This window comes from Myotis brandtii, unplaced genomic scaffold (assembly GCF_000412655.1).
Source record: "Myotis brandtii unplaced genomic scaffold, ASM41265v1 scaffold14, whole genome shotgun sequence".
NCBI classification, from domain to species: domain Eukaryota; kingdom Metazoa; phylum Chordata; class Mammalia; order Chiroptera; family Vespertilionidae; genus Myotis; species Myotis brandtii.
This window is the reverse complement of record NW_005354999.1, coordinates 3,073,903-3,099,272: the sequence shown is the minus strand read 5'-3', so window position 1 is coordinate 3,099,272 and position 25,370 is coordinate 3,073,903. Positions and strand designations below refer to the sequence as shown.

General features: G+C 37.3%; 1 protein-coding gene across 1 annotated transcript in view; it reads left to right on the top strand.

Annotated features, from left to right (window-relative positions):
* NEK1 (NIMA-related kinase 1) overlaps positions 1–25,370 on the top strand; it is a 156,074-nt gene that overhangs the window by 62,102 nt on the left and 68,602 nt on the right. The window contains exons 17-18 of the mRNA XM_014535229.1: positions 5,646–5,809; positions 19,227–19,329. Coding sequence (XP_014390715.1) covers positions 5,646–5,809; positions 19,227–19,329 — 267 coding nt within the window. The remainder of the gene's footprint in view (positions 1–5,645; positions 5,810–19,226; positions 19,330–25,370) is intronic.

Below are 25,370 nucleotides of genomic sequence, written 5' to 3'. Positions count from 1 at the left end.
TGAAATCCTCTGCAGCTTCATGTGTCCTCCAAGATTAAATTTTCAGAAGAACTATGTTCATCTGGCCCCTACCAATCTCTCTAAGCTTCTGTCCATCCATTCCCTACCATACACTGTATGCTCTAGTCATGCTGAACTAAAGACCATACTTGTAGTTTCCTTGTGGAGTGAGGTCTGCTTAATTTTTTCTTTGCACTTGTGTTTCTCTTTATTTGATACTACCCTTCCCTACTTCCTCACTCTCATTTCCATTTCCAACCTAAAAAACAACAACAAGGAAGCTAATCATTAATTGTTTATTAAATAACCAGTTACCTAACTAGATCTGTTAATTCAAACATTTGCTTTGGATAGATCCAGACTATATAACTGTATACACATTACTTAAGTTTTCTGAACCTTAAATTCTTTTTTTAAAAAAATTTAAGAACAGTTCCTGGAGTTTGGTTAGCAAGGTCTCATATGTTAATGTCCTGCTTCTTTCTTTGTTCTGCTAATCTTTATATTGCATTTCCTCTTTTGCTTGTGTAGCATCTTTACCTATCTGTGTAGGCTGACATCTAAAATGGTCCCCCAAATTCCTGACCCCTGGTGTACACACCTTGTATTTTTCCCTCCCCTTGAGTATTGGTGGAACTTGTGGATATGGTAGTATAGCAGCTCCTTAAATAGGCTTTATTTTATGGAAAACGATGATGGTAGAGGCGATAGTCACTCCTGTGATTTCATTAACATCTGATTCACGACTCCCTCATAGCAGCCTGGATGGGGAGAAGAAGGTTAGAGATAGGTATGCTTCTGCTGGCCTGGAAAAAGGCAAGTATTCATATGGCAAGGAAGTTAGTGATCTCTTAGAGTTGGTAGTGGTCTCTGGCCAAGGAAAGGGTGACCTTAGCCATTATAGCTACAAGGACATGAACTCTGCCAAGAACCAGTGAGCTTGGAAAGGACCCTGAGCCTCAGCTGAGAATTGCAGCTATGGCTGAACCTTGGTTTCTGCCTAGTGAGATCCTGAGCAGGATACCCAGACTTCTAAGCCCGGGAAACTATGAAATAATAAATGGATATTGTTTTAATTTGTTAAGTTTGTGGTCATTTGTTACACAGCCGTAAAAATGGATACATTATTATTTCTCTGTATTAATTTGTACTATCCAATCAACTGTTAGTCAACCCTTTAAACTGAATCCCTCTGACCCATGCTCATTAAACTTGATATTTAGGTGCTGGATATATATTTGTCAGTTTGAATTGATTGCCATTCTTACTTGTTTCTATTCTTCAAAGGTTATGATATGAATAAAAGTTGGCTTTGTCTGTTTTATGTAGACATATATGTTCTATCTAGACTTTCTTGAATCACTTTTTCTAATTCTGTATCAGTATAGACATACAATCTTTAGTAATACGATTTTATTTTAATATTTCATTTTGTTATTTTTGTACTATACTATCTACCAGGAAGTACAACTTATTACCTCCTGAATGATGAGGAATAACTCAGACAGAATTTGACTCATTCTAAAATAACCTTTTATCTGATTGGAAAGTAAAGACTTACCAATCAAAGTTAGGCCCTTAGATATTGTCAAGTATTTCATATCAAGTCCATGATTAATGTTGAGAGTTTGATTATTTTTCTTCTCCCTTTGTGTATATCTTCTGTGCAATAAAATAACTTTTTTTACTATCCTGCCTAAAGGTGTATTTAATCCTAAAGTTCATTTTTGTCAATGTTGTTTGATAATTGAGACAATTTTTCCACAATGTTAGATGCTACGTACTTAACAGATTTCTGCTTCACTTTATAAATTCTATAATGCTGTCACTGAGCATTAATAAAGTAATTTATTTGACCTAAAAATATTTCTCACAGCTCTAAATCTATGTTAATTTCTGTGCTTATTCCCGATGGGATTTGAAATATTTAACTTCCTAGGCTGTTTGATTTCTGAACAGTTTATAAGGACCTGGAGGCTCAGTATAATGTGAATCAAATTAAGGAAATCCCCAAAATAAAGATGAAATAAAAAATAAATATTAAGAGAAGCATTTCAAAATTAATATTATATACCTCTAACTAATAAAGACATTCTTCATAGTATAAATAACCAGCTGATTTGGTTACTTAGTATCTGCAAAATCTGGGACACTTTTGCTTTATCCATTTTTGATGTATCTCTTATGAACGTGTTTTTAGAAAAATTATGAAATATTCCACATAAAAGACATTCTTCATAGTATAAATAACCAGCTGATTTGATTACTTAGTATCTGCAAAACTGGGACACTTTTGCTTTATCCATTTTGGATGTATCTCTTATGAACGCGTTTTTAGAAAAATTATGAAATATTCCACATGTGTAGTTTGATCATGTGATGATCATAATATTTAAGAGGCATATCTATTGTTTGAAAATATATTAGAATACTATTCAGCAATAAAAAGGAGTAGGCTGTTGATACATTTAACAACATGGAACAATCAAAACATTATACTGAGTAAAAGAAGCCACACACGAGTACAGATTTCATGATTCCATTTACATGAAATTACAGAGACGGCAGCTCGCACTCACAGGACAGAGCAGATGGTAGTTGCCGGAGTGGGGAGGCATCGGCTTCCAAGGAACATGAGGGGACTTGCTGGGGTGACGGATGTGCTTTTGATTGTGGTAGTGGCTGCACGAGTGTATACATTTGTCAAAATTCATCAACCTGTGCTCATATTGGGTGAAATAAGTGATTTTCAAAGGTCATATTGCTTCAGTATTCTAGTACAGTATTTTCAACGTTATTTCCAGTATAGGAATCTTCAGAGATGTTTACACACTTTCGTTTTCATAATTTTGTTAAAGAAAAACATTGAAACACTCAAATATTAAGTTAAGAAGATATTCACACCAGACTAAACTCAAATAGTAAACACTCTCCTAGGAGAAATGCCTATCTTTCACCAGAATTCTGATTCTGATGCTTGCCTTGAGATTCGCGTTTTGGAGATGTGTGTGAGGAACACCTGGATGGAGTTTCCTGCCTAATTATCTTACCTGTTTCTAGCAACTTTCATCTCTTGCTATTCAGACATCTTTAATTAGTTATCAGTATTTATCTTGAGCTGATATTTTAAAAATTAGTCTTTCTGATTTTTTAAAAATATATTTTTACTGATTTCAGACAGGAAGGGAGAGGGAGAGAGAGATAGAAACATCAATGATGAGAGAGAATCATTGATTGGCTGCCTCCTGCACACTCCACAATGGGCAACACGGGCATGTGCCCTGACTGAGAATCGAACTGTGACTTCCAGATTCATAAGTCGATGCTCAACCACTGAGCTACATTGGCTAGGCAAAATTAATCTTTCTTATAATATTACTAGTGGCCTGGTGCACGAAATTAGTGCACGGGGGTGAGGGGGGGGTCTCTTAGCCCACCCTGCACCCTCTCCAATCTGGGACCCCTCAGGGGATGTCCAACTGCCCACAGGGATCGGGCCTAAATGGGCAGTCAGACATCCCTCTCATAATCTGAGACTCCTGGCTCCCAACCACTCTCCTGCTTACCTGCCTGATTGCCCCTAACCACTTCTGCCTGCCAGCCTGATCACCCCCTAACCACTCCCCTGCCAGCTTGATTGACGCCTAACTGTTCCCCTGCCAGCTCGATTGCCCCCAGCTGCCCTCCCTGCCAGCCCGATTGCCCCAACTGCTCTCTTCTGCTGGCCTGATCGCCCCTAACCACCTCTGCCTTGGCCCCCTCCACTGTGGCTGGGGCGACCAAAGAAGCCAAGCCTCCTGCCCGCTCTCCGGCCGACTCTGTGGCTCCGGCCAGCGCCACCATCTTTGTCGCATCAACTTGCATATTCCCTCCTTATTGGCTGTGGGCTTCACCATCTTTATCGAAAAGTGATGGTTAATTTGCATATTACTCTTTTATTAGACAGGATATGCAACCCACTGTGTCAAGATGTTAACACAAATGCTATCTTGTAGAGTACACTGAAATGTCTTTTATTTGATTCTAGTATTTTTCTTTGTATTTTTTGTTATTCAGACTTCTTCCTTAAGATGTTATCACTTGGAAGCTCTTCTTCCTTTACTGTCAGTGTTCTGGATTCTGTTCTTATCACTTTACAGAAATGGGTTTTTTAAACGTTACCACTCAACTTTAGTCATAGCAGTGTGTCTTACTTTCAGTGCTTTGACCTCTGCATTTGAGGTCATTGGTTTCCTCACCTCAGTGATATTTTTCCACCATGACATCTGTAACATTATACACTTACTTCTTTTTAACTCTTACCCCTTTCTGATATCTCCTATTTTCTAACTTTGAGTTTTCTATGTGCTTGAATTCTTATGTGTCTGAAGTTGTATCCTTGTGTTTTTGCCTTTATCCTTCGTCATTCCCATGGAGAACCCAGAACTCCCTTAAGCACTTACGTTTTAGCTAAATGCCTTTTATTTCTAGGCGTCTTGACTTGGTGTCAGGGCAACAAGCCTTCTAACTATCCTCAATCTTGTTCTCTCTCTTATTCCTGTTTGTTATGCATAACTTGCCTTACTGAATTTCTTAAAAACTGTTTTTGTATTCTATTCCCACTAGAAAGTTTATAAATGCTTTCTGTTGTTTATTATATGAACTCAAACACCCAGGTTTGATAGCAGTTAGCTGTACTAACCTTTTATGACCAAGCTTAATTCCCTTATTTGCCTTCCTTCTAATTATATCTGTCTTCCTAAATCCTCCCCCTACTGCCAACACCCAAATATATACATACATTGCTTATTTTTGCTTTAATACTCTGGCTCATTTAGTATGTCTGTTTCTCTCCCTCTCTCTCCCTCCCTTTCTCTCCCTTCCTTTCTCTCCCTCCCTCTCCCTCTCTCCCTCTCCCTCCCGCTCCCTCTCCCGCTCTATTGCTTTCAAGGCTGGGTTGAACAATATATTTTTCCAGTGTTTTTTCTTTAATTTTTAGAGATTTTTTTAACTTTTGACAATTTTTTTTCTATTTTGTAAATTTGCTCAGTACCAACTGCTTTAGAGCATGCCTATGACCATTCATTTGCCATAGGCATGAAATGTTTTTCTAGTTTTGTGCTTAAGAATCTATATGGTGTTTTTGTTTCTTTTATTTATACCTAGAGTGTGTTTCAGTGGTGTTTATGTTTTCATTGCTTGTTGAATTGAAGGATTTGGGGTATGTTAAATACCATATGCAAATGTTTTTGTTAGCTATAATTTTGAATGTTACAAAAGCAGCTCTGCTTTACTTATAAGCTATACATATTTAAACTGAAAAGAATGGGATCACTTAAAATGTATACTAGAATCTTGTTTCAAAACATATTAATTAAGACCAGATTTTTTCCTGTTTACATGAATTTAGTGACATTTTATATTTTTGTTTGTTGCATTAAATTATGTTTTATTGTTAGTTACAAAGTATATTACTTTTTTATTGTTAATGATTATAATATAGTAGGAAGACATTTTCCTTAGGCAATATGTTTATTAATATTTTCAAATTAGATAATTGCCTTTTGAAAGTCAAGTGTTGAAATTTTTTTCTTTTGAGGATGTTATGGGTGTTTTAGGTATTAAGAGATAATCATTTGAGAGCTCTTTTTTTTTTTAATTCCTAGGCTACGTTTTTTGGCAGTGGAGGGGCTGTGGCTCCATCATCTTTTTCTCCTCGGGGACAATATGAACATTATCATGCTATTTTTGATCGAATGCAGCAACAAAGAGCAGAAGATAATGAAGCTAAATGGAAAGGAGAAATATATGGCCGAAGGCTTCCAGAAAGGTAGGTTGTGTTCTGTAGAAGTTGCTTGTGCTTTGCTTCAGAGAAAGTAGTAAAAGTCGTTGTGCATATTTACCTACAGAGGAATATCACTTGGAGTACATTCAGGATTTCCCAATGGGGCTGCAGTTCATCACTATTTCTCTAATGCTGATGCTATTAGAGAAACTTTGAAGAGATTGAAGGCCATGTCTAACTAAGCCAATGCAAACCGGTCGAACTGTAATGATCCATAAGTGCATCCTTGTTTGTAATTTTTTTTTTATGTCACGTCTAGTTTAGTATCTACACTTTGTGAATGTTTTCTCCATTGATTTCATTGACTTTTTTTTTGCCTTCTGGGTTTAGTAATTTTCTCAGGTGCAAATTTGGCCTTTGATTAGGCAAACAAATAGCTCCTCAATTCAGCAGAATTTTCATAGCTTATTTGTATGTTATAGACTGAATGTACTATTTAAAGGAACATGTGATAACTTTGAGTTAACATATGGTTGTAATAACTTCATCCACTTGCTTTAAATAAATCAGAATATATTTAAATGGAATCACACTTTATGCAAAACTACAAAGCCATGTTTTTTTGGTGTTCTTTTCCTCATCACTTAGAACTCCACTTTTCTCTTTGTTGCTTTGGCTTGTTTTCTCTTCACATTCATTTCTGATTTATGGCTATGGTCTTGTTTATCAGATTTTTCTTTTCTTCCATTGAATTAATTTAATATGGTAGCAGTCAATAGTTTTAATTTGCATAGTTCCTTTTTTCTTAAGTGTGCATACATGTTTTCTTAGACAATTCCAATTTCTTTTATAAAACATTTGGATTTTCAGAATATCATTTTGTGAAAACGTTACCTCTTCCTTGTCATTTTAAGGAGAATACTTTATGATCCCCCCAATTAAAAATATGATTAAAGGTAGTTAAGCAGAGATAAATAATTGAGGTGAATATAAATTAACATTATTGAATAATGTACAGTAGCCTGAAGTAAGCTAATTGTAGATTCTCCATTGTAGAGAAAGGAAGGCTATAAAGACTCACATATGAATGCCTATTTTTTATGAGACGGCAAAGCAAATTTTATGTGTGGCTTTTATCCCCTGGTGTTATTGATCTTTCTAGTATATAACTGGTTTGGCTTTATTTTGTTTTATTTTAGTCAAATCTTCCTAAAATAAGTGTATCTATACATATGGTCACCTCCCTCTGCAGGGTGACCAGCAGGGTGATTGGAGGCCCCCCGCTGGCACCTACCTTGTCTGGCCTGGGGCCTGTGGGCTGGGGGCAGCTCCTGCATTGAGCATCTGCCCCCTGTGGTCAGTGCGCATCATAGCGACCCGTCATTCCGCTGTTCAGTTGATTTGTATATTAGGCTTTTATTATATAGGATTTGTGTCAACTTTGGTGGGCTTAGCTATACTCAAACATAGTATATATATTTTTTATGTTGCATTGGCGTTATTATTGATGATAGATAATATTTATAGAACACTTATTATATACCAAGTTGTATTCACTCATGGCAGCAACCCTTTGAATTAGATATTATTTTTTAAATAAATATGAAGAAATTAGGACTTACAGAGATTTAAAACTTGTGCATGGCAACTTGTAAGTGTTAGAGCTAGGATTTAAACTAAGTCCATCTGACTGGAGAGTTCCGCTCCTTAAACACTGTTAAGATATCCCCACTTCTTGAAATTCTACTATTGAACAGGCTAAAGTTACTGATTTTGTTGGTTATAAAATTTTAAAATTGCGGGTGCTTTAAAAATTAAATATGATATCAAGTGCTGAATGAACTTTCATATACACGATCCTTGAACAACATGGGTTTGAACTGCGCAAGTCCTCTTTAACATAGAATTTTTTCAATAAACTTACAGTTGGCCCTCTGTATCCCCAGGTTTTGCATCTGTGCATTCAACCAACCTTGGATGAAAAACCTTTAGTCTGCGGTTGGGAATTCACAAATGAGGAGGGCTGACTATGTGCATTGTTCCCCACCATTTGATATAATGGACTTGAGCATTTGGGGATTTTGATATATGTGGGGAAGGGAGGGGTCTGGAACCAGTCTCCCATGGAAACCAAAGGACAGCTGTAATTTGTATGTCATTGTCATTCCTGATCAGTTCTTTTCCCTGATTCTAACTAACTCAGTAAACAAATCTAATCATCTAAGACTTTCAGATTCTCTTTTTCAGATCACCCATATGTGCCATTTTCTTATTTATGGTATTAATTATTTTTTTCTCCCCTTATCAGTAACTTTGGCCAGTTCAACTTTGCATATATTCATATCTAAACACACCTCTTCAACTAATATTTTTTTTAGTCTTTTTTTTTTTTAAGAGCAGTTTTAGGTTCACAACAAACTTGAGGGAGGAAATACAGCGATTTCCCATATATTATCCCTGTTTGCATATTACCTTCCGCATTATCAACATCCCCAAGTTGTGGTACATTGGTTACATCTGATAAACTTAGGTTCAATTAGCATTTTAATATTGGAGCCACAGCCATGTAAGACCATTTTATTAAGCTATTGTATTACGTATCTCTTAGCACGTGTTTACAGTGCTTCCTACTTTTCCAAGTCTCCTCTACATTGCTTCATTTAATTGAGTAAAGCTAACAATAGTTCCATTCAATCAGATAGACATCATACCACTTAGAGGAGGAAGCTTAATGAGTAAACTCTCTATATCCTTTTTTCATCTCATTAACCCTATACTACTTCAGTTCTTCTATAAACCATATTGACTCATTTTTCATTTCTCACATTATTTGTGATGTTTTCAGCTCTTAAAGCAATTAATTTGTAGTCATTCTTCAAAAATTTAAAAAATTTTCATATCAGTAAAGGACTTGAGCCATGGATATTAGGTATCCTACCCAGATCTTGCCACTTATTCATGCTTTTATAATAATAAAAGGAGAGAAAATAACTTACTCCTTTTTTTCTCATGTCCAGATAAAAAAAGGAGTTTTAGAATAATTTTTTAACCTATTTTAATGTCTCTGTATTTTACTTTCCAAAATTCTTAATTGCTTACTTTATATTTGTGGCTTATATGTAGTTTATTTTTTCATTCCTTTATTATTAATGTAGATTAATGTTTTACTGATTTAAAGTGGTATAATTTTGGAACACAAAAGATAAAGTATATTTAATTGGCCTAAAACAGAGTATGTGCATATGAATTCTTAATAATGTTTAATGAAAAGAATAAATCTTAAGAAGTAAATTGACTATTTCCTCTTTATCCCACGAGCTTAGCACAAATATATAGTTTGTATCCAAAGTTTAGTCCAGTTTTACTTTAGAGAGGAATAAGGATGAGTATGGATTCTTTTTTGTTATTGTTGTTTGGTGTATATGAAGTAGTAAGCAGAAATGCATGAGAGAAATAAAGACAGTTTATAGATTTCTAAACATCATTAGGAGTCATAGGAACAATTAATCTTTTCTTTATTAATAAGGTGTACTACTCTGATTTTAGGATGTTGAACCAACCTTGCATTCCTGGAACTCTGTTTTATCTATCTTTATATTTTCAAAGGCAAGCATAATATTAGCAAATAGTTGACACTCAATAAGTATTTGTTTAATAAATGAGAAGAAAAAGAAATAGTGTTAAGCAAAGATAACTACAGGTTTTAAGTTTGTGATTGAGACCAGACAGTTATATAAACCTGCTTAAATAATAAGCCAGCTTAGGAAAAGACTAGTCAATGAAGCAAAACTTACAAATCATATAAATAGAGCAGGTAGTATTATCCTATACTAGTATAATAAAAGCCCAGTGACCAAATGGTGGAACGATCAGAATGACTGGTCACTATGACGCACACTGACCACCAGGGGGCAGACACTCAATGAAGGATCTGCCCCCCGATGGTCAGGGTGCTACCACAATGGGAGAGCTACTCGGTTGACCAGGATGAGTGGCTGCTCCCATTGAGAACCCCAGGCCGACAGGCAGGAACCCGGGCTGCGATCACCGGACATGGTCAGTTATATGTTGCTTTCTCTCAAGTTCGAAGAGTGTGTGACGTTAAAGTTGTAAATACTTCATCACAAGGGAAATTAGTCAAGCACTCTGAAAGTGTTTTTACTCTTAATGTGGTATACAGGGAGATATTAGAATAAGTTTAATCAATTTATCAGTCATTTTTATCAATGTTGTTTTTATATCATGTTTTTGTTGTTTTTATATCATGTCTTTGTTGTTATTTCATGTTATTTATTAATCAATTTATTATTTTCATATACATTTTACTAATTTTCTTTCATCTCAGACACTTCTATTATAGAGAAAGGGCAAATAGCGGTAATAAAATATTTCTTCTAGTTAATTTCCTTTCAATGTGCATGAATCCGTGCACTGGGCCACTAGTATAGTATAAAGAAAAATAGAGAAAGCTATGTTATGCTTCTTTACACTCATCTTCCAGAATGTTTCTTGGTTCTTCACAGTTAAAATGGCAAATATTGGACTACATTGGGCCATTTGCATCAGTCTCCTATTATAACCTTGAAATATTTGCATATACAGGATTGGGCAAAAGTAGTTTTACAGTTGTGAATATGTGAAACATAGTTAATAAAGCCATTGTAATAATCATAACCTGCATGTCCTTTCCATATGAACAACTGTAAACCTACTTTTGCCTACCTCTGTATTTGTACTTGAGTTTTAAATATTCTTAAATGGCTATGTATATCAGTTACCTCTTCTACTCTACCACATCTTCCATTTAGTCTTTTCTTTGAGCCTCAGATATAGCTTTAGCATTTTAATTTTTCAGTTTTTACACCATTTTTTGTTTTGAAATCATTTTATCATTTTACTAGAGGCCCGATGCACGAAATTCATGCCTGGGTAGGTCCCTAGGCCTGGCCAGCGATCAGGGCCGGTTTGTGTGGCAACCGGTGGGGCGATCAGGGGAGCACCTGTCCCTAGGCCTGGCCAGCGATCAGGGCCGATTTGTGTGGCAACCGGTGGGGCGATCAGGGGAGCACCCGGTGACACCTGCCTTGGCCAGCCTGGCGCCGCCCACTCGCTAGCCAGCCCCATCCCCCGCTGCTGGTCACCTCCCTCTGCAGGGTGACCAGCAGGGTGATTGGAGGCCCCCCGCTGGCACCTACCTTGTCTGGCCTGGGGCCTGTGGGCTGGGGGCAGCTCCTGCATTGAGCATCTGCCCCCTGTGGTCAGTGCACATCATAGCGACCCGTCATTCCGCTGTTCAGTTGATTTGTATATTAGGCTTTTATTATATAGGATTTGTGTCAACTTTGGTGGGCTTAGCTATACTCAAACATAGTATACATATTTTTTATGTTGCATTGGCGTTATTATTGATGATAGATAATATTTATAGAACACTTATTATATACCAAGTTGTATTCACTCATGGCAGCAACCCTTTGAATTAGATATTATTTTTTAAATAAATATGAAGAAATTAGGACTTACAGATATTTAAAACTTGTGCATGGCAGCTTGTAAGTGTTAGAGCTAGGATTTAAACTAAGTCCATCTGACTGGAGAGTTCCGCTCCTTAAACACTGTTAAGATATCCCCACTTCTTGAAATTCTACTATTGAACAGGCTAAAGTTATTGATTTTGTTGGTTATAAAATTTTAAAATTGCGGGTGCTTTAAAAATTAAATATGATATCAAGTGCTGAATGAACTTTCATATACACGATCCTTGAACAACATGGGTTTGAACTGCGCAAGTCCTCTTTAACATAGAATTTTTTCAATAAACTTACAGTTGGCCCTCTGTATCCCCAGGTTTTGCATCTGTGCATTCAACCAACCTTGGATGAAAAACCTTTAGTCTGCGGTTGGGAATTCACAAATGAGGAGGGCTGACTATGTGCATTGTTCCCCACCATTTGATATAATGGACTTGAGCATTTGGGGATTTTGATATATGTGGGGAAGGGAGGGGTCTGGAACCAGTCTCCCATGGAAACCAAAGGACAGCTGTAATTTGTATGTCATTGTCATTCCTGATCAGTTCTTTTCCCTGATTCTAACTAACTCAGTAAACAAATCTAATCATCTAAGACTTTCAGATTCTCTTTTTCAGATCACCCATATGTGCCATTTTCTTATTTATGGTATTAATTATTTTTTTCTCCCCTTATCAGTAACTTTGGCCAGTTCAACTTTGCATATATTCATATCTAAACACACCTCTTCAACTAATATTTTTTTTAGTCTTTTTTTTTTTTTAAGAGCAGTTTTCGGTTCACAACAAACCTGAGGGAGAAGATACAGCGATTTCCCATATATTATCCCTGTTTGCATATAACCTTCCTCATTATCAACATCCTCAAGTTGTGGTACATTGGTTACATCTGATGAACTTAGGTTCAATTAGTATTTTAATATTGGAGCCACAGCCATGTAAGACCATTTTATTAAGCTATTGTATTGCGTATCTCTTAACACGTGTTTTACAGTGCTTCTACTTTTCCAAGTCTCCTCTACATTGCTTCATTTAATTGAGTAAAGCTAACAATAGTTCCATTCAATCAGATAGACATCATACCACTTAGAGGAGGAAGCTTAATGAGTAAACTCTCTATATCCTTTTTTCATCTCATTAACCCTATACTACTTCAGTTCTTCTATAAACCATATTGACTCATTTTTCCTTTCTCACATTATTTGTGATGTTTTCAGCTCTTAAAGCAATTAATTTGTAGTCATTCTTCAAAAATTTAAAAAATTTTCATATCAGTAAAGGACTTGAGCCATGGATATTAGGTATCCTACCCAGATCTTGCCACTTATTCATGCTTTTATAATAATAAAAGGAGAGAAAATAACTTACTCCTTTTTTTCTCATGTCCAGATTAAAAAAAAAAAGAGTTTTAGAATAACTTTTTAACCTATTTTAATGTCTCTGTATTTTACTTTCCAAAATTCTTAATTGCTTACTTTATATTTGTGGCTTATATGTAGTTTATTTTTTCATTCCTTTATTATTAATGTAGATTAATGTTTTACTGATTTAAAGTGGTATAATTTTGGAACACAAAAGATAAAGTATATTTAATTGGCCTAAAACAGAGTATGTGCATATGTAGAGAGTTAGAAACTGGAACACTTGTTCCAGATGGATACGATCAGCTGCCTCCTGCACACCTCCCACTGGGGATGTGCCCGCAACCAAGGTACATGCCCTTGTCCGGAATCGAACCTGGGACCTTTCAGTCCGCAGGCCGACACTCTATCCACTGAGCCAAACCGGTTAGGGCTGCATATGAATTCTTAATAATGTTTAATGAAAAGAATAAATCTTAAGAAGTAAATTGACTATTTCCTCTTTATCCCATGAGCCTAGCACAAATATATAGTTTGTATCCAAAGTTTAGTCCAGTTTTACTTTAGAGAGGAATAAGGATGAGTATGGATTCTTTTTTGTTATTGTTGTTTGGTGTATATGAAGTAGTAAGCAGAAATGCATGAGAGAAATAAAGACAGTTTATAGATTTCTAAACATCATTAGGAGTCATAGGAACAATTAATCTTTTCTTTATTAATAAGGTGTACTACTCTGATTTTAGGATGTTGAACCAACCTTGCATTCCTGGAACTCTGTTTTATCTATCTTTATATTTTCAAAGGCAAGCATAATATTAGCAAATAGTTGACACTCAATAAGTATTTGTTTAATAAATGAGAAGAAAAAGAAATAGTGTTAAGCAAAGATAACTATAGGTTTTAAGTTTGTGATTGAGACCAGACAGTTATATAAACCTGCTTATTTAAGCCAGCTTAGGAAAAGACTAGTCAATGAAACAAAACTTACAAATCATATAAATAAATAGAGCAGGTAGTATTATCCTATACTAGTATAATAAAAGCCCAGTGACCAAATGGTGGAACGATCAGAATGACTGGTCACTATGACGCACACTGACCACCAGGGGGCAGACACTCAATGAAGGATCTGCCCCCCGATGGTCAGGGTGCTACCACAATGGGAGAGCTACTCGGTTGACCAGGATGAGTGGCTGCTCCCATTGAGAACCCCAGGCCGACAGGCAGGAACCCGGGCTGCGATCACCACCTCCTCACCCCAGGCTCCTCCTCTTCACTCCCTGCCACCTCCTCCGGACGCCCGCAGGCTGCGTAGCACCGCTGCTACCAGGCTCACAGAGCTGACTCGGGAGGCTGGGAGGCAGATTTGTGGCCGCCCCCCCCCCCCCCCCCCCATGGTCAGGGTGCTACCACAATGGGAGAGCCATTCGGTTGACTGGGATGAGTGGCTGCTCCCATTGAGAACCCCAGGCGACAGGCAGGAACCCTGGCTGCGATCACCACCTCCTTGCCCCAGGCTTCTCCTCTTCGCTCCCTGCCACCTCCTCCGGACGCCCGCAGGCTGCATAGCACTGCTGCTACCAGGCTCGGAAAGCTGACTTGGGAGACTGGGAGGCAGGTTTGTGGCCGCCGTGGGACTGAGGCATACTCTGCTGCCTCTCAGTGCTATTGTCCCTGGGCTCGGCCCCAACTGGGTCCTCTGGAGATGCAAGTTCTCCGGCTCCACGAAAGATGCCGGACCAGGGAGAGTCCTTTCAGAGGGCGGGTCCACAGCCACTTGGCAGACCGGGATGAGCAGTGATACCTGCAGGCCATGCCCCTTACCATTGCACAAATCCCATGCATCAGGCCTCTAGTCTATATATATAAAAGCCTAAGTGACTGAACGACTGGTCAACCGGTCACTATGATGCGCACGAAGCAGATTATTATTGTAGATCACACAGGGAGAACAAAGGGTAAAATATTTAACTGCAGCAGTGTTTGACTATATTCTGTGCAGTGAGAAAACCTGAAGTCATTTTCAAGGTCCACCATTTCTTCTTTTCAGTTGGGTCAAGTTTCTAAGCTTTGTAAATCTCCATTTTCCGGCTAATGAAAAGAAAATAGAATTCCACCGTGTCTCCTATATACCTACTCCAGGACTTCTGTGAGGATCAAATGAGATGAGGCATGGGAAAACGCTTCACAGACATTTGGTTAAACTGGAAAATGTTTGCATCTGGCTATATAGCAAGTTGTGTTCCTGGGCTGAAGAAACTCCAAGGAGGCTAGTCACTACGGAGAGGAAGCTGGGCGTTGCTACATGACATCATTACCTGGGGTCCACAGCTACCGTTTCCGGGCTGGGCTGTGGGACACATTTTGTGCCATGGGGTCTTGGCAGCATGGCTGCGATTTGGTGGTGTGTCGCCCCGGGGTGGTGGCAGGGCCTGTGTCCCACTTGGGGGAAGCCAATGTTGGTTTGTCAGCGCCAGGTCCGTGGTGCCGTTTATTTTTAAATGGCCAGTGCGTGTCATGGCAGCTCCTGAGTTGAGCATCTGTCCCCTGGTGGTCAGTGCAATTCATAGCTACTGGCCAGTCATCTGGTCGCTTAGGCTTTTATATATATAGATAGTAGGGATCATATCACATATACTGTTTAGTAATCTGTTACTTCATTTCATGATGCATTGGGAAGTATTTTTCATATTATTAGTTATTAACTAACAATACAAATTGCTTATTGTTGCATGTATTTGATCCACTGAACGTGGCATATATTATTTGGCCAATCTCCTACCAACCGCCATTCCACTGATTCAGAACATTTTGGGAAGAGAGATCCTGAACGAGAGCCAAGCCAGTTCTATACATGGCACTGGATAATGCCTATTCCCTGTCACAACCCACAGCACAGATGGGAAGATTAACAAGAGTGGGCCCTTTCATTGCAACAGCTCAGAACTAATTTTGAATTAGAGACAGATCTCTAACAAGTTTTTGCAGGTAGGCAAATAGAGGGCCTACAATTGAGTTACTGGAATGAAGGTTACTCTGTACTGATTTATTACACTCTAGAAGGGATTCTGTAGACCCCTCCAAACAGGTAAGCTTCCATAAGTCAATTCTCTTCATGTGACAACTGTGGAGAAGCCTGAGGCGGGGACAAGGGCTTTTCCAACATTTATAGCAGCTGTTCTCAACTTGTGGGTCACGACCCCTTTGGCGGTCAAACGACCCTTTCACAGGGGTCGCCTATGACCATCCTGCATATCAGATATTTACATTACGATTCATAACAGTAGCAACATTATAGTTATGAAGTAGCAACGAAAATCATTTTATGGTTGGGTCACAACATGAGGAACTGTATTTAAAGGGCCAGAAGGTTGAGAACCACTGATTTACAGGCAGAGGTAGTGGTGCGTACTGACATCTCTCAAAAGATGGGACCTAAAACATTCTTTGTAGACTAGAACTAGATTTGATAAACAGTATGTTTTCATTTTATTTCTTCATCTTGTTAATCCTAAAATCTTTATCAAATGGTTGTCCAACTCCTATCAGTTGAAAAAATGCTAAGACCTATTCAATAGATTTTTGTTGATTCAATATGACTGTAAAAATATATTGGCAGATAGAAACCTATGTTAGAATTTTTCACTGAATTCAAGTTCCGGAGAATGCTCCATAGATAAGATACAATCTATATATAAAAGGCTAATATGCTAAGTGTCCCTCCCACCATCCGACTGGTTGCTATGATGCATACTGACCACCAGGGGGCAGAAGCTCAACGCAGGATGATGTATACTGGCCATTAAAAGTGAAATGGCAGTTCAGACCTGGTGCCGACAAAGCAACATTCAGCTTCCCCTAAGTGGGGCACGGGCCCTACCACAACCCCGGAGCGACAGCCCACCGAATCGCAGCCGATGCTGCCAACACCCCATGGCACAAAATTCGGCCCACAATCCAGCCTAGCCGGGAAACGGTGGCTGTGGGTCTGGGTAATGACGTCACGTAGCAACACCCAGCTTCCTCTCCTTAGCAATGACTAGTCTCCTTGGAGTTTCTTCAGCCCAGGAACATGACTTGCTTCATAGCCAGGTGGAAACATTTTACATTTTAACCAAATGTCTGTGAAGCGTTTTCCCATGCCTCATCTCATTTGATCCTCATAGAAGTCCTCTAGTAGGTAGATAGGAGACTCGGTGGAATCCTCTTTTCTTTTCATTAGCCAGAAAATGGTGATTTAGAAAGCTTAGAAACTTGACCCGACTGAAAAGAAGTAAGAAATGGTGAACCTTGAAAATGACTTCAGGTTTTCTCACTGCACAGAATGTAGTCAAACACTGCTGCAATTAAATATTTTACCCTTTGTTCTCCCTGTGTGATCTACAATAATAATCTGCTTCTTGTTGATATTTACTGCTGTGTTCCTGACAGTTACCTGAGAGAGAAGTTGGGGTGCTTCACTGGACCAGAAAAAGTTTAGCTAAATCAGAAAGCAGGTCTAATTAAGCAAGTTTATTCTATATATATAAAAGGCTAAGTTGACTTGTGCATGCACGATACATATAAAGATCTTGCTGGTGCCAATCGCACATATGTGTTTCGATCTGTCATTGCTGATCATGAATTTGGTTGACACTTCTATTACAGAGAAAGGGTGAATAGCGATATTAAAATATTTCTCCTAATTAATTTTCTTTCAATGTGCATGAATTTGTGCATCGGGCCACTAGTATAAATATAAATGTTATGAAAAGTTTATAAATCAAAGCTATAGTACATATAACCAGGTTTTTAGCAAAATAATTCTGTGCAACTGTTGTATTAACATATGTCAGTTGGAGGTTCAGACTGACAAACATTAGACATAGTATCTTAGGATGGAAAATAAAACCCAATTTACTTCTGTAAAGGTTAAAGAAGGAAGTTGATGCAGTGAGGACCACATACCAGAGAGATCAGAAATTTTATCTAATTAGAGATGGTGGTGTAAGCCTTCAGGACCCCCCAAAAAAGCCTAACAGTAGACCTGTAGTTTTAGTAGACATGACTGAGCATCATACCCTCTGAAATTTTGTCTACCCTTTTTAGACCCAGCTTTATTTAAAAGGGGCTAATTAGGCTAGGATACAGCCTTGCCTGTATATATTGAGGACATATGTTGCATCCAGACCAGATGTACCTTATTAATCTCAGAGCTATGCAGTGCATAATATGACTGGTAGAATATAGCACATGTGCTCTACAGAGGCATTAACAACTTTCTCCTTCATTATTCTTAATCTACTCAAGCTACCATGGCTTGGCTGGAGTGTTTTTCTGAATTTGGTCATGTGGAACTAGATTAAAGTTTAGCTACCTAGCCGTATCTGAGAGTCACAATAAAAGGCCCTTAGCCAGCTTTAGAGATTATCTAATCCTAGAAAAATTTCAGGGATGGAAATTTCACAAGAATCTCCTTTATGCATCACATAAGGTAAATGAACCTTAGAGCATGCTCATTCATAGCCTTGTGGTGGAACAGATTTTAATAGCTTAATTTCATTTCTAAAAAGTGTTTATATTTCAGTTAGTAGTTAACAAAACATGTAAAGGAAATTATTATTTGAGGCATAAAAATCAGAAGTGTTTAAACCTACCAGAAGACAGAAAAGGCATTATCACATGTGTTTTTCAGACCATAACTTGGTTACAGTCCTAAAGAAAGGCTGTAGGAAGCTTGTGTGCTTTAGTAGCCAAAATCCTAATAGGAGCACAGACAATAACTTCATCTTTGTTCCTCACCTCCAAAAGTAACTGGAGTTGATACTATGCTCTGAGTTCTATGATTACTGGGGCTGGGTTGTATTTATTTTTGTGTCTCTTATACTTATCATGGTAATAGGCACAATATATATTACATGTTCAATAAATGTTTGTTATTGATATTTTTATTTGTAGTCTGGACTCAACATGTTTACATTCTTTAGTAATTGTCAGAGGAAGATACAGACATATAATTGGAAAAGATAAAAACAAATAACTGTGCTATTAATTTTTTTCCTAACAACTATTTTACTTTTTCATAGTGCTGATATTTAAGGAATTCAGGCATTGCTTTTTACTATATTTTTGAAATTTCACACAAATAAACTTTTTATTCATTTTTGAAATTGCTACTATACTGCTTTAATTTTACTTCAATACTGATTAAGAGAAAGATCTTAGATATATTTTATACAGAGTTCTGAAATACGCTTAACTACTTGGAAGCTATTGAGATTCTTCTGTAATTAAGTATAGTCTAAAATAATTTTATGTATCTTTAAGTTGAGTTGATTAAATAAATGTAAGAGTAACCTTGTTAAGATTTGGAATGATAGTATAGATTTTACTTCTACTTAAAACAGTAAAGAATTTGTTCTAGGTAGTAGACACTAATACACATGTAGGTATTTCTTCATTACAGAGGAAGGTTTTATTTCATATCAGCCTTCATATTCTGCAACAAAGAAAAGATTTAGAATAATTTTTAACTTTATGGAATATTTAATGTTCAGAATTTCTGAATTTGCTATTTATCTACATTATCCAGGCAAAGGGGGCAGCTAGCTGTGGAAAGAGCTAAACAAGTAGAAGAGTACCTACAACGAAAATGGGAAGCAAGGCAGAATAAAGCTCGAGCTGAAGGACATATGGTATGATTTTTTTCTCTTGAGGTTTTTGAACATATTAGTATTCAAAGTGAAGGTCCCGAATAAGGTAGGTATAAATGAAAAGAACTATAATCTTTTACAAACATTTCCTCTAAACATTTGCAGAATGTAAAGTTGTGATGTATCTTAACTTATTTAACTCCTCTTCTGCTTTATCTTTTAAAGCTAGGGTAAAATTCTGTTGTTGGTATGATTAATTGGGAGTAAGGTCATGGCTGTATCTTTCCTTTAAAAATAGCTGAAGTAAATGTAGCAACCCAGATATTTATAGTGAATAAATTAGGTCTTATATTATTGCTCATTTTATTTCTCCATATGCTTTTGGTTTTAAATACTTAAAGTAGCAGAGAATGTAAAGAAAAAAGGGAAATAAACATTTGGATAAGTATGTGTAATTACACATTTACTCAATAGCAAATTAGAAACAAAAGTATATTAAAAGTTTTGACTTGTAGAGGTACACACTGATTATTATTTCTCTCAGCTCAGCACTCCATGAAGCATCATGCTCATATAGGAAATTGGTCAATTATATGGTAACATATTTTGATTAGACCTATCTACTGTAAGTTCATAAATGGTATCTTTATAAGTTAATGCAATTATTCCAATTTAGGATATTTTTTTGAAATATATCATAGAAAGATAGCTAAGTTTTTTAATGGTTACCCTTTTAATAAACAGTAGTTTATGTTTCTCTAATATCTGGAATTAATCTCTAGTTTTATGCTTCTTGTAGATAGTAGAAGAGATCCTCCAGCATTTTCCCTTGCTCCATACCTCCCATGTTAACAGCATCAGGAATTTTAGTTACAAGTTTTATTTTAAAATGTTTTAAAACAATTATTAGAATTATCGAGAGTTACAGATTTTTTCCCCTAGCATTGTTCCTTACATCCTCCTATTCTTCCTTCAGTTTATTTTTCTTCATGCTGGAGAATATCTTCTGGTAATCCTTCTCAAGAGAAAATTTCCCAGATTTGTTGGGAAATGTCCTTATTTTGTAATCGTTATTAAATGATAATTTGTAGTGCTGGTCTTCTGGTGAAATTGTTCAGTGTTTGTCTCAATAAATATTTTGCTGTCTTTTTTGAAAAAGATTTTTGCTGTATATAGTATAGGTTGAAAGTTTTTTTCTTTCAGTACTTCAAAGATATCACTCTACTTATTGTCTGTCATGTCTATTTCTGACCAGAAGTCTGCTATTATTCTAATTTTTTTCTCTAGATGTAATGTTGTTGTTTTTCTCTGTTTATCACTGGAAGTCTGTTTTCATTGCTCTTTATCACTGGAAGCAATTTAATTATGCTATGCTGTATCTTGATGTACTCTTCATGGTTATTTTATTGGGGCTCATTGAGCGTCTTGGATCTGGGTTTATAATTTTTATCAAATTTGGAAAAATTGCAGCCATTTCTTCAACAAAATTTTTCTGTTCTCTCTCTTTTTCTTTCTAGGATGCTCAGTACCCATATATTAGACTATGTGATGCTCTCTCAACAGCTGACTATGTTCTGTTCAATTGTTTTCACTCTTTTTTCTATGTTTCATTTTGGATAGCCTCTATTATTATATCTTATAGTGCATTAATTTTCTTCCACTTTGTGTAATCTGCTGTGAATCCCATCCAGATATTATATATTTTTTTTACCTCAGATATTAAATGTTTTATCTCCTAAAATGCATTTAGTTAATTTTAATACTTTTTATGTATCTCTTTATAATACTTATTCTTTTCTCTACCTTCTTGAACATATGAAATATAATTGTGATAGCTGTTTTAATGACCTTGTGTACTAATTCTGTTTTGTTTATTATTCCTGATCTATACCTGGTAATTTGTGATTGGATACCAGGCATTGTGTATTTTATCTTTCTTTTTAATATATTGGGTTTTTATCCTGGGATGCAGTTAAGTTACGTGGAATAGTTTGAGTCTTGCAAGGCTTGCTTCTAGCTTTTCTAGGCAAGTCCCAAACAGCCTTCAGTCTAGAACTAATTTGGCCCCTTGCCCAGGCAGTACTCTTGAGTACTTAATGCCCTGTGATTGGAGGTCTTTCCACTCTGGCTGTTGGAAGAATGAAACATTCCCAGTCCTAAGTAAACCTGAGATATTGTTGACATTATGCTGTTGTCACTCAGCAGGAAACACAGAGGAAACCCCTTACAAATCTCCAGTACTCCTTTAAGTGCAACTCTCCGTTCTTTGGTACTCCATCCTGCCAATTTTAGTGATCTTCAGCTTGTCAAGTTCTGACTGCTGTTTCCTTAACTCAGGGAAACTGCTAAGCTCTGTTTGGGGACGTGTGCTGCAGTGTAGAAGATATATAGTTATTTAACCACTGCCACAGTCATGGTATAGCACTATTCCATCAGCTCTTAAAAGTTTCTTCATCTCACCACAAGAAAAAAAAATTGTTACTGTATGAAATGATGGATATTAACTAAATTTATTGTGGTACTCATTTCTCAGTATATACATATACCCAAAATCATGATGTTGTACATCTTAAACTGATGCAATGTTATATGTCGATTATATCTTAATAAAATTGGGGGGAAGATTTTCCTGGTGTCCCTTTACAATTAGTCTACCACCAGCCATAGACAAACACTGATCTGTTTCCTGTACTATAGTTTTGTCTTTTCTGGAATTTTATATAAAACTAAAGGCCTGTTGCACGAAAAGATTCGTGCAATGCCTTCCCTTCCCCTGGCTGCCGGCACCGGTTTTCCTCCGGCACCTGGGACCCAGGCTTTTGCTCCGGCCGGAGGCGCCTTCAAGCCTCTCGCGGCTCTGGCGGCCAGAGGTGCCTTCAGTCTTCGCTCCGCCGCTTCGTGCCTACATATGCAAATTAAATGCCATCTTTGTTGGTGGTTAATTTGCATATCTCGCTGATTAGCCAATGGGAGGCATAGCGAAGGTACAGTCAATTTCAATCTTTGTCTATTATTAGATAGGACTAGTGGCCCAGTGCACGAATTCGTGCACATTAAAAGGGAATTAATTAGAGGAAATATATATTTTTTAAATGTTTTTATTGATTTCAGAGAGGAAGGGAGGAGGAAAGAGAGATAGAAACATCCCTGATGAAAGAGAATCATGGCTCGGCTGCCTCCTGCATGCCCCCTACTGGGGATCGAGCCCGCAACCTGGCATGTGCCCTTGACCGGAATCGAACCTGGGACCCTTCAGTCCACAGGCTGATGCTCTATCCACTGAGCCAAATCGGCTAGGTCTAGAGGCAATATTTTAATATTGCTCCATGCCCTTTCTCTATAATAGAAGTGTCAGAGATGAAAGAAAATTAGTAAAATGTATATGAAAATCTTCCTCCTGTCAAGAGTCTGGGGCATGCCACGGGACCCAGAGTCAAGTCCCCACCCACCTGCGCGCACCTTGAAATCACACGAGACCCAGACCCAGCCGGCCCCCACCACCATTGGGCAATATCCAGCCCCGGCCAGCCTCTCCCCCATCAAGCCCCGTCAGGTGGGGGGGTGCAGCCTCAGGGCCCCTGTCAAGCCCCGCTGGGCAGGGGGCATAACTTTAGGTCCCCCAACCTGGTGCTGGGTTCCCCGGCGCACCCTCAGGTCCCCCGGCCCAGTGCCGGGGTGGGGTTGTAGAAGAGATCCTCCAGCATTTTCCCTTGCTCCATACTTCCCATGTTAACAACATCAGGAATTTTAGTTACAAGTTTTAATTTAAAATGTTTAAAACAATTAGAATTATCATATGGGAACCCTGCCTCCACTGTGGGCACAGCCATCTTATGTTACGGGAACCCTGTCTCCACTGTGGGCGCAGCCATTTTGTGATGGCGTGATGGAGTGAGGGTCAATTTGCATATTACCTCTTTATTATATAGGATTATTGGTCATACAGTCCCTTTACAATTAGTCTACCACCAGCCATAGACAAACACTGATCTGTTTCCTGTACTATAGTTTTGTCTTTTCTGGAATTTTATATAAAACTAAAGGCCTGTTGCACGAAAAGATTCGTGCAATATAGGTTGAAAGTTTTTTTCTTTCAGTACTTCAAAGATATCACTCTACTTATTGTCTGTCATGTCTATTTCTGACCAGAAGTCTGCTATTATTCTAATTTTTTTCTCTAGATGTAATGTTGTTGTTTTTCTCTGTTTATCACTGGAAGTCTGTTTTCATTGCTCTTTATCACTGGAAGCAATTTAATTATGCTATGCTGTATCTTGATGTACTCTTCATGGTTATTTTATTGGGGCTCATTGAGCGTCTTGGATCTGGGTTTATAATTTTTATCAAATTTGGAAAAATTGCAGCAGTCATTTCTTCAACAAAATTTTTCTGTTCTCTCTCTTTTTCTTTCTAGGATGCTCAGTACCCATATATTAGACTATGTGATGCTCTCTCAACAGCTGACTATGTTCTGTTCAATTGTTTTCACTCTTTTTTCTATGTTTCATTTTGGATAGCCTCTATTATTATATCTTATAGTGCATTAATTTTCTTCTACTTTGTGTAATCTGCTGTGAATACCATCCAGATACTATATATTTTTTACCTCAGATATTAAATGTTTTATCTCCTAAAATGCATTTAGTTAATTTTAATACTTTTTATGTATCTCTTTATAATACTTACTAGAGGCCCGGTGCACAAAAATTTTTAATCTATCTATAATGATTGATTGAGGTGAGTTTTTTTGTAGTTAATCTATGTTCATTTGTGCAATTTTTTTAATCCTTTCTAATTCCTGCCTTATAAAAATTTTTTATATCTTTATTGATTTTAGAGAGGAAGTGAGAGAGAGAGAGAGAAAGAAAGAAACATCAGAGTGATATCAGCTGCCTCCTGCACGCTCTCTACTGGGGACTGAGCCCACAACCTGGGAAATTATTGCATATACTCACTGATTAGCCAATGAAAAGGGTAGCTGTCGTACGCCAATTACCATGTTTCTCTTTTATTAGTGTAGATTCTTTTCTCTACCTTCTTGAACATATGAAATATAATTGTGATAGCTGTTTTACTGACCTTGTGTACTAATTTTGTTTTGTTTATTATTCCTGCTCTATACCTGGTAATTTGTGATTGGATACCAGGCATTGTTTATTTTATCTTTCTTTTTAATATATTGGGTTTTTATCCTGGGATGCACTTAAGTTACGTGGAATAGTTTGAGTCTTGCAAGGCTTGCTTCTAGCTTTTCTAGGCAAGTCCCAAACAGCCTTCAGTCTAGAACTAATTTGGCCCCTTGCCCAGGCAGTACTCTTGAGTACTTAATGCCCTGTGATTGGAGGTCTTTCCACTCTGGCTGTTGGAAGAATGAAACATTCCCAGTCCTAAGTAAACCTGAGATATTGTTGACATTATGCTGTTGTCACTCAGCAGGAAACACAGAGGAAACCCCTTACAAATCTCCAGTACTCCTTTAAGTGCAACTCTCCGTTCTTTGGTACTCCATCCTGCCAATTTTAGTGATCTTCAGCTTGTCAAGTTCTGACTGCTGTTTCCTTAACTCAGGGAAACTGCTAAGCTCTGTTTGGGGACGTGTGCTGCAGTGTAGAAGATATATAGTTATTTAACCATTGCCACAGTCATAGTATAGCACTATTCCATCAGCTCTTAAAAGTTTCTTCATCTCACCACAAGAAAAAAAAATTGTTACTGTATGAAATGATGGATATTAACTAAATTTATTGTGGTACTCATTTCTCAGTATTTACATATACCCAAAATCATGATGTTGTACATCTTAAACTGATGCAATGTTATATGTCGATTATATCTTAATAAAATTGGGGGGGAAATTTTCCTGGTGTCCTTTTACAATCAGTCTGCCACCAGCCATAGGCAAACACTGATCTGTTTCCTGTACTATAGTTTTGTCTTTTCTGGAATTTTATATAAAATTATTGGTTATACGGGCTATAATTTTTTAGGATGATGTGTGTCAGTAGTCTGTTCTTTTAAAATTCTTGAGTCATATTTTATTGTATGCTTGTACCACAGTTTTTTATTTATTTATACTTCAGTTG